This window comes from Conger conger, chromosome 11 (assembly GCF_963514075.1).
Source record: "Conger conger chromosome 11, fConCon1.1, whole genome shotgun sequence".
In the NCBI taxonomy this organism is placed as follows: Eukaryota; Metazoa; Chordata; class Actinopteri; order Anguilliformes; family Congridae; genus Conger; species Conger conger.
This window is the reverse complement of record NC_083770.1, coordinates 32,416,589-32,428,794: the sequence shown is the minus strand read 5'-3', so window position 1 is coordinate 32,428,794 and position 12,206 is coordinate 32,416,589. Positions and strand designations below refer to the sequence as shown.

Sequence of the window (12,206 nt, the reverse complement as noted above, 5' to 3'; positions counted from 1 at the left end):
TGTCCATTCCAGAAGGTTCCAGAGCATTCTAAAATGGCACAGCGGAATGTGCACCTCATTTGTTCTCTGATAAAAAGGGCTCCACAAATTGTAGGCTGTGCTTTACTAGTCAGCTCTGCTGGCTGTTACAGACACCAAAACACAAGACGCACACCAAACACAAATAAGCAAACAAACAAATGGGAAACATGGACACACACTCAAAGCCCCCTGTGATTCACCTCCGTTCAATCCCATAGTGCCCTTTGCCATAGCAGCCAGCACATATTGTGCTAGATGCGACTCAACATCATAAACACAGGGCGCATTATCCTGCCTGAACGCAGGCAACAGAGCAGACACTGGTACTAACCAGATAATGTGCAATGCCAACTCTCCTCCCAATGAGACAGAAATATAATCATTGTAAGTGCAAGAACAGTGCGAATGTGAGATTAGAGCAAGTACCATACACATGTGTAGGACAGACCTTTGTTTCTAGCTCTTGAAATAAAGTACAGAAACATATAGTTATAGGGGCTGATGATGCACTGAATGATGATCTAACAGTTGGAAAATACAGGACAAAGCTGATGATGATGATCAGAGTTCTCCCCAGAATTTTTCAACAGAGCACAGCTCAGGCCCATGCGCGTATGAAGTGGACACACAGGAAAAAGGGGGCATCCAGTGAATGAAGTTGGTTATGTAGCTTATTAAGCTTTTGTACCTTAAGTCATGTCGAGTTTTCAGGGGCATTAAAACCACCCCACAATGCCTTCAAACAATAAGAACTAATCTCGACCAGTGATGAAAGTCATCTTAAATTACATTTTCTCTGAACAGATAATAAAAAGGACTACAAAAGATTAATGAACCCCAAAGTGAAAGTTAAAGATGAATCTCTCTTTTAAAGGTGTATTTGACCATCACTCAGTTTAAAAATTTTCAAAAAACTACTTGAAGAAATATTGGGCAACCAGTTAGGGTGTAAAGGTAGGCTACAGAAAAATCTTTGCTCGGTCTGTACCTCAATTTTCACTTTTGACATGGTTCAGTAGAGCAGGACAAATTTCTGAAACTTTAACAGCTTTTAATTTATTATGAAAATGTAAACGGCAAAAAAAAGGAAGGAAGAATTTTTTATTAGCCTTGAAAAAGCTGTGATGTTTTTCTGGTTAGATAAGCGTTGCTGGTTCCACTGTTTCACAGAAGCCACATCCCAGACGACGCACTGAGAAAAGGGACACAGCGTTGATGTAGGCGCTCTGTTGCTCTCCGTCTGTGGGAGGTAGTCGTGACACAGAAACAGATATTTGGGTGTACGTGGAACAGCAAGAGAAAGCGTGTCTGCTGATCTGACATCAGTTTGGCCTTGGGGACTTTTGCTACCCTTGCAGATGCGTCAAGCATAAATCTGAAAATGTAGTTGCGCTGTCAGGCGCCTCTCCCCTGATTATGTGTAGGTAGAGCGGCAATGACACAGACCTACACGTGACACAGGGTGCTATTTTCGCTTCACAGTGGCACAAGTGAGGGCACAGAGTGGCACACCGCCATGATGACATTCTTTGGGGAGAACCCTGATGATGCAGATGGACATAAAGGAGTGCCATCTTTCTCTTCCCACACAGTGCACGCCCTTCTCGGACTGGTCCACACAAGCCATTGCACACATCTGGACTAATTGTACACAAGTGTGCATTGCGTGCTAAGAGAAAAGCATCATGCCCTGTATAAAGCACTAGCTGGTATGACTGACAATAGATGGAGACGACGATGAGTTCTAAAAATCAAAGATCAGTGCCTACAAATTTTCAGAACCCAGGAGTTTCCGACATGGATGCAATCACTTCATCCAGGCTGTTTACAAGACGGTAATTATAATTTTTGTGACCAGTAACTAATGCAAGTAGCTAGCTTGTTTGGCGGTGGCTTTTAGAAAGCAAGCAAGCTAACTAACAAGATAACCTGGATAGCAAGCTGGGGAACTACCAATGAAAGATGCTCACTCACAACTAAACTAGCAAGCAAGCTAAAACAGCTAATTTGACAATGGATATTCCTTAGCTAAATAGCAACCCAAGCATTAGACAATGGTGAATTATCCTTCCAAATTACTTACAAGCATGCTAGATACAGTAGCTAGCAAATAACTAGCAAGCTCAGCAGCTATCTAGCTACTCATGAAAGTTCTGTAACATTATCTTCACTGTATTCAATTACTATTTTATGCCTTATCACAGTCATTCATATCCTCACAGAACGTCAATATGTGATTTGCTTAAAAAAAAAAAAGGAGGTGCTTTGTGAAATTATTTGGAACCGTTTCACCTCGAATGAAACCTAGGATCTGATCGCATCCAGCACAACGACAGGAAATTCTTCAGAGGTTGTTCATGGCAATTGACATTGAGTTCCTCCCTAAACTGAGAAATGTCCAAACCTTAGTTACAACAATACGCACACAGACCTACCAATGAAAAATATGCAAGATTTCCATTGGAACATTATCTCTGGCCAAACTCTGGATGATGATGTGACAAATCTGATCAATATGTTTACAGACAGGTACAATAAAGCCCTGGATGATGACCTCACAGATGCAGATGAACCTGGTCCTGGCTGCATGTTCCCACTGACCCCATCATCAGTCCGGAGAGGGGGTGGAGACAAAGCCACACAATTTGATAAGCCACCCCATTACCAAGGAGAGTTATCAAAAGGTTCCTGACGCTTATAGAACTGGTGTTAGCTGGTACCTGAGAGTCCATCTCCTCTAGTACCTGCCACCACTCCCCGTAAAATCAACCCAAAAACTGAAAAATCTGCCATTTCAAGTTCTGTTGCAGACAGCTTAAGCTCCATTTGTCTACATTCACATATTTTATTGTAGCAGCGCATGAATGCAGGAAAATGCAGCAAAATGCATTTTATTACAAAATTCTCTCACCAGACTTTCTTTTTGAATTACCTTTTAAAACGATAAGATCAGATATTTTTCCCCATCAATCTGAAAAGTGTCCAGCAGTCCTGGGGTTTCCCATGGTGGCAGTTAATGAAGTACTCTGCATTCAGGTAGAGAAAGGCACCAACTTGCCCTGCCTCCACACATACTGCTACATCCAAGCAGAGGACCACAGGACCAGCTCAACACATGTTCCCACTACCAGTCAAACTGGTTCTAAGAGAGAGTGTAATAGTCCACAGCACAGGGCACTGGGGAGGAGAAGCAGACTTACCAGTGTGATCAACTGTAGCATGGAAGACCAGAAAGTCACAAGTTAGAGTTACCTGCTCTCCACACTTGCGATTATTATTTGTAAATAATTATAAAAAGCAGCGGAGTAAAGGCCCTTAGTCAAATGCCAACATATTTCCACCTTCTGAAGCTGATAGGGAGAAGACTTGAGGTTAACCAGTCAAATATAAAAATCCAGCTACTGTAGGTTGCATTAGTACATCAAGGGAGGAACTGATATAGCCTTTTAGTTGCAGAATGATCCAGGATCGGACACCACACTCATTCTCAGTGTGTTTTATGGCCTAAGCACATTATACGCTGCCTAAATTACAAGATACCCTTTTTTGGCCTAAGACGACACATTTCTCTTCTTTAACAGGCATGGAGGAAACCGGCTATGCCTGTTTCGTTTACCACATACATACTGCCAAGTAGGTCAGAGAGAGAAAGCCAGTCATGCCTGCATCCCATGACTGGCTGGAAAAACCCTGAGATTTTATTAGGGCCTTCTGGCTAGAAAATATATATGACAGATATGACACGTGTCAGGAAGAAAAAACAAGACACATTATGACAAAAGGGAGACACGTTACAAACAACATGGTGACCAGTTAGATTCCTTCAGATAAACATGGAAAATGGACCCTACAAATCCACAGTAAAGAATACAATAGGTCTATGAAGAGTTTGAGAGAGGGAGAGGGAATCAGGGCCATATGAATGCTTACTCGGGTTTGGCTGCAGCAGGACCTCCGTCTGCCGAAAGATCTTCTCAGTCCAGTTCTTGGTGCAGTCAGCCCGAGCGAGCAGGTTCTCAAAATGGGCATCAAGCTCGGTCTTCTCAGCCTGGCCCAGTTTCTCCTCTGTGAACTAAATAAGAGACATTCACTACCTGCACCACAAAGCCATGCACCAAAAATACGGTGAAGAACAGAGAGCACACAAGTGATCAATCCTTCCTGTTTCAGGGTAGACATTCTATGCTATAAATATAACAAAATATTGAATTGAATTTATTGTTCGGGGGCCAAGGATTAGCAGTTCCATAAGGAGCCACTTTCAACCATTTTTACCGTGCTTTCATTCATATGATTTTGAGATATAGGCCATATCTGCCTTGATGCACAGAGAAACCTGGTACATCCCCTTGGTGAACAGCAGCCAGAATAAGAGGATGTGAAAGGGCAAAGAGATTCAAGACAACAAGCCTAACTCACACTGCCAAATTATTCATTCAATTGTGCTTTACCAAAATAGCATAACACTCCGCGAATGTTAATCAGCTACATTTTAACTGAAGCAATTTAATTCTGTCACAAATCCATTCATGCTTGATGGTTGTACTTTTAAAGAAATACATTGCAATTATTAAAGTTTTAAAAGTAAAATAAAGGAAAAATGTCACTTGACAGGTGCAATAGCCTTCTGTTGCCAAAGACATTGCAGGGAAGTGCAAAGCCAATTACATTATTCTATAACTTTGCTTAGCAGACATGTAACTCCCAGGCAAATTAGAGCTCTAATTTAATATGAAACCCATTTAGATAGCTGGGTACTTACTCAGGCCTCTAGTTCAAATTCACAAAAGTAGCAAAAATCTAACCTGTAGCCTTCTTCATTCGTTTAAGGAGACTTCATTTGTAATTTAGTGGAAACTCTTAAATGGTTCATATAGTGTTCTGCAGAGTACAGAACACATCTACTAGTGGCTGCGGTCTATTCCAGGAGATCAGCTAACAAAATAACTTACCATACTACATCAATAGAGGGAGGAAAATGTATTTCTGAAGTACACATGACCGGAAACATAAATCTGTGTGTGGCACAGAAACACAGCAAAGTGCTCTCTCTCTCCCTCCCTCTCTCTCACGCAGTCTTTCTCTCTCTCTCTCCCTCTCTCTCACGCAGTCTCTCTCTCTCTCTCTCGCACGCAAGCAGTCTGTCTCTCGCACGCAGTCTCTCTCTCTCACGCAAGCAGTCTCTCTCTCTCGCGCAGTGTCAGTGTCAGTGTCAGTGTCTGTCTGTGTCTGTGTCTGTGTCTCTCTCTCTCTCTCATGCAGTCTCTCTCTCACTCTCTCACACGCAAGCAGTCTCTCTCGCACGCAGTCTCTCTCGCACGCAAGCAGTCTCTCTCTCTCTCTCTCTCTCTCTCTCTCTCTCTCTCTCTCTCTCACTCTCTCTCTCTCTCTCACTCAAATATTACTTTGAAATTGTCTCTTATGGATATAAAGCAGATGCCCTAATTGGCTTAACACAGGAAATGTATAGTAATATGAAATGTGTGGAGTTGTGAAAAATTGAGTTTGAAAGTCTTTAGCTTAGGGGTGCATAACACCAGTCCTGGAGGGCCAGTCTGTGAGCTGGTTTTTGCTCCAACCAATTACTTTCATTTATTTTTCTGGCAGCTCTAGAAATGATGGTGGTTCACACTTGTACTTGAGCACAGTAAAATCTTTAGGACACACTTGCAATCTGCAGCTGTAGCTGGTGCATATACAAATGATCAAGACATTATTTAGTTAATTGAATAATTAAGCAGAAGTTGGCACAAAATCCTCAAGTGGATCGACCCTTGCTGGGCACCTCTGGCCAAGCTGTATGTAAACCTTTGGTCTCAACTGTATAATACCCCCAACACCCATCCACCTACTAGCCCCTCCACCACAGTAAGTTGTATTCAAACTGGCCCTGCACCTCTGTGCCCACAGTGAGTCAGCAGCCCAAACAGAAAGATCAAAGAAAAGGTCGGACACAGGACTCCGATGTCTCGGGGCTATTCTGGTCCTGACAATTGATGGGAGCGCTGCAAGCCAGCAGCGAGCTGGGGCCACACAAAGCCCCAGATACACCGAATACAGCCTCTCTGTGTAAGGGCAAGCCACCAATCCTGAAGCTGCCACCTTCATGCCCTTGCTAAGCAGTACAGTACAGCTGATATGATCTAGAGGCCTCCATGCTCCATGCAGTGACATCAAAGGAACATAGAGCATCTGGATTTTAATGTTACTGTGATACTGTATGCCAAAGCTAACAAGTGCCGTTTCCTGCATTTTTTTGGAACAAGAAATGATCACTGCTGCGAAGGCTACACCAGCTGTACTACAACAGAGGCTAAAAGGCAATGGCAGTGACTATTGAATAAACTAAACACAATGACACTATACACAATGATGCAGCTGGGGGGAGTTCTTTTTTTAAACAGGAAGAGAATCCTGGCACCAACATCACGGTTTTAGATAACTGTCATGCACTTGGATACTGTGATTTCAGTACTCCACAATAAAATCAATAAACGGCAAAGCTCCGCCTGAAATGACCCAGAGGAACACAATTATTCAACACTTCTTCACATGACAGTAATGACTCAGGGGGAATTTGAAATGGTTACACGCTCAGAACACAATGTGCACTGAGCAAAAGTAAGCATTTTTACTGCACTTTTTTCCGCCCACCTTTTTTCTCCCCAAATAAAAATGACCAAGCGTAACGGCAATTAACATTTACTATGAATTCAGGGGGGTACATGCTACAGTGGTTCAACCTCCTAACGTAAAATTCCCATAAAAATGTTCACTTGTCACACCACCAGGGCCATGTAGTTACAGAACCAGGAAACTATGCAAGCGGCGTGCAAGACTACAGGGGTCTAATCTTTATACGCTAGTAGCTAACATGCAATGTGGTGGGAAATACCCTGAAAACTTCCCTGAAAAAAGTGATGCAATGGCTCATTATGCAGTGCAGGATTGATTTCCACCATCAGCATGGCTTGGACCATAGAACATATCACTGCAGTAGAACTGAATATGTCAATCAAAAAGCCCCTATGAGTCACTTCAGGACTGCAGCATTTATGTGCCCCTTTGGAACCATTCCATGGTTTCCAGCTGCCAGACCCTTGTATTGTATTGATGTCCGTGTCTCCTTTTGATATGACTGTTGATTCGCTGTTTTCTCCTAATGTGGCCGCCATTTCATCATGAACTATACATGATGTGTTACTCAAGGTAACAATAAATGTTTCTAATCACTTCAAACACTTTGGTTTAAGGTTTCCAAATTATTCAGCCATATATCTTTTGAAGCTCCCCTTTGTCATACTTAAATAAATTACCAGTGTGCACAAAGCGAAGATAATTGCATTTATTTCTTGCCTTGTGTAACGTTCCATTACCTTTATTACAGTTTCTCAATAATAACCAGCAATTACATCATGCCTGTGTCGCTGACTACAGTCTACAGCCAGCAAAGACGAATGTTTGGATAGTCAGAAGGATGCCTTTAAGAGGTATGGAAGCAGATACCTTAAACCCCGGCCTGTAGATGGACTTTAATAATTGAAGAGCGAGTGAGCCATATGTGTTGAAGCACCGTTCAGCCGGGATGAAAGTGGCTTTTCTGTGGGTGGGCACCTGGGCGAAGTGGGGGTCTAACCTGCACACATCACAACCCAAACAGCCAACATCCGGCTGGGGCCACAGACCAGACGTATGACTCAAATGGACACAATCTCCACACAAATGACACAGCCCACACCACTTTACAGCAGCTGCTCAAACATTCATACCTGCCAATTATCTGTAATTATAGCTCATGCTTACCGTGTCTGAGCAATAGAAGGGTCAGTGCTTGTACTACAGACAATTGTAACACTTAAGCTACAGTAACAGTATGAAGGACATCTATTCTATGGAGACCAGTAAAGCATGTGCTTTAATCTACACATCATCTTTACTCCCACAATCCATCATGAACATTGGTGGCTTTTCTCATTTTTATTATTTTTCTCAGCCTAATCTATTTCTGGATGCATTTATTCATCTTCGTTGCTGAGCTCCCAGACAGCTTGAATCAGGAATTATTCCATTTTCAAACTGTGAACAGTCTGCCATAATATAAGATAGGCACTGGTGTGAAAGCAGTACGATCTATACACATGCAAATGTTTGAATTATAAATGGCAATTAGCCAACATGTAAATTTTAGATTAGTTAAAAGTCTAAAGTAATTTTCAATTTGTTGATTGTACTGAAACCCTACTATATTTGAATTAAAAACCAGGAGACCACAAGTCTTTTGTACTGGAACAAAAGCCCTGACAGACTGCCTCTCCACACATGCACACAACCTTCCAGATCAGGCTCCTTCTCCTGGTTATGAGCATAATTATTTCAAATCAGCAGTTTACATGCACAAATAAAAAATGATGACTGTTGATATCCTGGAAGATAACTCAAAGTAAGTCAAAATAAGACCTTTATTTTTTGCCTTACAAATTGCTTGAAATATAAAATTTGAGTTTGCCAGCAGGGCAAGCTAGCAAGTGAACTATGACCCAAGATTCTGAGAAAAATAGAACATAAGGAGACATCTACATTTCCAGGTAGGAGTTCTGAATAAGCTGTTTACATTAATCAATATTCAGTTCAATGATGCATTTACACAACTTACTGTAGGTCACACGGTCAGAATACTTTTTGGGTTATGCTAGTGTACATGCAAACATATTTGTGATCCTCAACATCCTGACAATACATTGTGACAACAGAGATCTAATTTCCAGATTACCTATTAAGGGCTAAAAAGTAACCCAGGGCACACAAGCATGAAGCAGGAAACGGATGCTTCATATTACTCATCTTACATAACAGGAAGGGCACTGCTGACTACTAGAAAAAAATATTAAAAACTATAATTTAATTTCTTGAGAGAAGACTCAGCAGGTCAGTAGGGTTGGCTTTGGAGGAATCTATACATCTACACAAGCCACGACCAAGCCAGTGTAAAGTAAAATATCTACTTTTAAGGGTTTTGACAGTTAAAGGTTAACAGGAATTGCAAATGAAATTTGACAAAGAAAATTAATTGCAGAGTGCATGGTGCACAAGAGGTATCCAACCAAGTGAAGTGTCCTTCTGTTGTTCTCCACAGAACTGTGGCTGGCTCCATATAACCATATAACCTGCTCCATTCTGAAATGATGTAACTTTAGCCTCCCGGCTGGCAAGTGAAAGATCTTTTTTTATTTTTTTATTAATTAGCTACATATCACACAAAAATATTTCCTGCAAACAGTAGGTGTTCAGCTTTCGTAATCTTTGCATAACATATCAAATGATCGCACAAAATACAGGTTACAGAATGTTTAGCCAATGAAATGCTACATTAGCTACTCCATTACTATTCAATGAAAAGTATGCTTGCCAAATGCGCAGTTAACTACAGATGTGAGCTGAGCTTATGAACTGAAAAGCAAAAAAGTGTATAGCCAATTTGACAGCTAACACACATAGGGAAACTGGCTACTTTCATCAGATTGTGTGTGCGTAAAGGACAACACCGGCTAGCTACATAATAATGAATGATGTAGCTAGCTATCTAGCTGGGTACAGTAGTTGCGTTACCGCACTCGATCCATTCAAAAACGAGATGCTTTTCTAACGTAGAAGCCTAGCTAGCTACGTACGTGTTAGCTACATGGGGAAATACGAGGCTAGCAACGTCTTTGGACTGAATTCTAGCCCTGAAAGCACTGTGAAAAATAGTCGGACTTTTATTTTTAACAGTGAATGGACGGTCAAATAAAAAGCTTTTGTTTTTGTGGTTTATTGACTATGATTCGGCTGCACCGACGTAACGTATGCAACATTACAGCGAGCTGTAGTTACCAATCGAATTTTTTTAGATTTTAGAAATGTTCGCAAATGATTGTCCCAAAGTAACATTAGTGTACCATAAAATCCTACGCAGCTAACTACTTGCTAACTGACGTATCCAATCCTGCAAGGATAAGATAATACAACATGACGAGTTAAGATAACCGTGCCCTACCAACGTTTCTGTAACGTTTAGGTACTTGCTAGCAAACCACAAAGTTCTCAGAAAAGGAAATAAGACTGATTTCCGAGCTCGTACTAGCAACCAAGCTCGCAACTGACAATTTGCTAGCTAGCACACTTGAGCTTCGACACTCGGGTTAATTCGATAGTACTGAATAATAAACGAGTTCACTCAGCCTTGTGTGGCCTTGTCGGCTTTTAATAAGAACCGACCGGAGAGTCATGTACCCAAAATGACTAACGTTACGAGTTAGTAGCCACAGGGAGCATAAACTGGAAAAACAGCAACATAAACAGACTGGCTGTCTATATAGCCAGGATTCAAGAGCCCGTTGATTGAACGCGCTGTAATAGCATTAGAGAAATACAACACTAGCCATGAAAAAACACACGAGTCTGTTTTTATTTAATTAAAACAAAATATGGCGATACAGATACCTCAGCTAGCAAGCCACTTTATTAACTAAACGGGCAATATCACAAATTCGCTTGCTATCAAGATCGATATACGGGGGAGGTCTCTTGCTGCATAGCTAGATTCATACCTGCACAGCGCGTGTGAAAAAGACTCCTGCATCAGAAGCTAGTTTTTTCACATTGAAATCCATAGTGTCAGCGAGTGCATATACTCAGCTCCCGCAACATCAGCTTGCTGCTACCTCTGCCCAAGGAATTCGGCTAGCGCGCGCTCCGTTTACGGCACTCAACAACACTACAGTAGCAGTGAATTGAGCAGAGCAAAGCCAAACCACCCACTCATGTTTGAGCCATCCGTGGTGTCGGAAATCGGCTAATCGACCTACGTTTAAAGGAGAAAAGTAATTCCTTTCAAGGTAGCTATGAGATTTGAGGATTGTAGAGGGAAAATTCTCCCCACAAAGCATGTTATTTCAATGTAATTGTTGGGGATATAATAATGGTGACGAACTAGTTGTTGGAGATAGGTGAAAGTAGACTATAAACAAACACACGTATGAAAACGCCAATCGATGTCTATTACTCCCATAATATTTGGTCCATCCAATATTGGACGTAATGGACCATAAAATAGCAGTGTACATGGTTTATTTAACGCAACAGAGAGTCACGTTTGTCCTATCACATAGCAAATTAATGTTATCTCTACATTCGTCTGCACGTCCTGTCAAATAGGTTCCAGACGCATGCGCAGTCTTAGAGTAGGTCGCATCAAGGGTTCCTTTTGGGCAGATTCCAGATTCTCGGATCTTCTGTCCAATAGAGAAGGATGACCAGTGGGTGCTAACCAGATCATTCATTGTTGTCTTATCTTTTTCAAAAAAGATTATACCTTACCTTAAAAATTTATTTTCTGTCATCCATGGTTTAACAGTGCCCATCTCATAATGCCAAGGTATTGCTGCATTTTCTAGTTGTCCACTGTCTGTAGAAGTCTGGCTATTGCTTTTACATGATTTTCACAAAACTGTATAGCCCAAGCTTATAATTCATTTTTAGAAATGTAAAAAACCTACAGTGGACTCTAGAATTATTGGCACCCCTTGATAAACTTCCACAAAAAGTAAACTAAAAAAGAATGCAGTTATTGACTTAAGTTTTATTTTCCATAATGCAAAAGTGCTCTGCTTTATTAATGATTCAATGGTATGAACCATCTTACATTTTCAAAAAAATAAAAAAAATTCCCCCAAAAAACAGGTTCCACGATTATTAACACCCCTGGTTTAATACTTTGTGCAAACATCCCTGGCAAAAATGACAGCCATAAATCTTTTTATATAATTTTGGATAAGATTAAAGAACACATTTGGTAGGATCTTTGACCATTCCCCCATGCAAAACATTTCAGAATCAATGATATCCTTGGGATACCTCCTCTTCAGTTAAGACCAGTTTTTTCACTGGATTTAAGTCTAGAGACTGAGATGCCAATTGCAGAATTTACTTTACCATTTCTGTATGGATTTTGATGTATGCTTGGCTTTTGTCCTGCTGGACAATCTACCTACAACCGAGACTCAGTTTCCTAGCAAAGGCAACCAGATTTTCTGCCAATATTCCCTGGTACTTTGTTGAATTAATTGTGCCATTGATCTTAAGTGGTTGCCCTGGATCCCTGGCAGCAATTACATCTCCAAAAATCTATCACCCACCTCCATATTTGG

General features: G+C 41.2%; 1 protein-coding gene across 12 annotated transcripts in view; it reads right to left on the bottom strand.

The window, feature by feature from the left end:
• Positions 1 to 10,823, bottom strand: part of LOC133140235 (endophilin-B2-like) — a 28,117-nt gene extending 17,294 nt beyond the window's left edge. For 7 of the 12 annotated variants that reach the window (XM_061259938.1, XM_061259943.1, XM_061259940.1 and 4 more), the window contains exons 1-3: positions 10,608 to 10,823; positions 3,952 to 4,093; positions 3,222 to 3,233 (exon numbers count right to left, since the gene is read on the bottom strand). In XM_061259938.1, coding sequence (XP_061115922.1) covers positions 3,222 to 3,233; positions 3,952 to 4,093; positions 10,608 to 10,670 — 217 coding nt within the window. In that variant the 5' untranslated portion in view covers positions 10,671 to 10,823. The remainder of the gene's footprint in view (positions 1 to 3,221; positions 3,234 to 3,951; positions 4,094 to 10,607) is intronic. The other 5 variants (XM_061259939.1, XM_061259942.1, XM_061259947.1 and 2 more) reach the window with 1 other exon arrangement.
• Between the last annotated feature and the right edge of the window lie 1,383 nt (positions 10,824 to 12,206).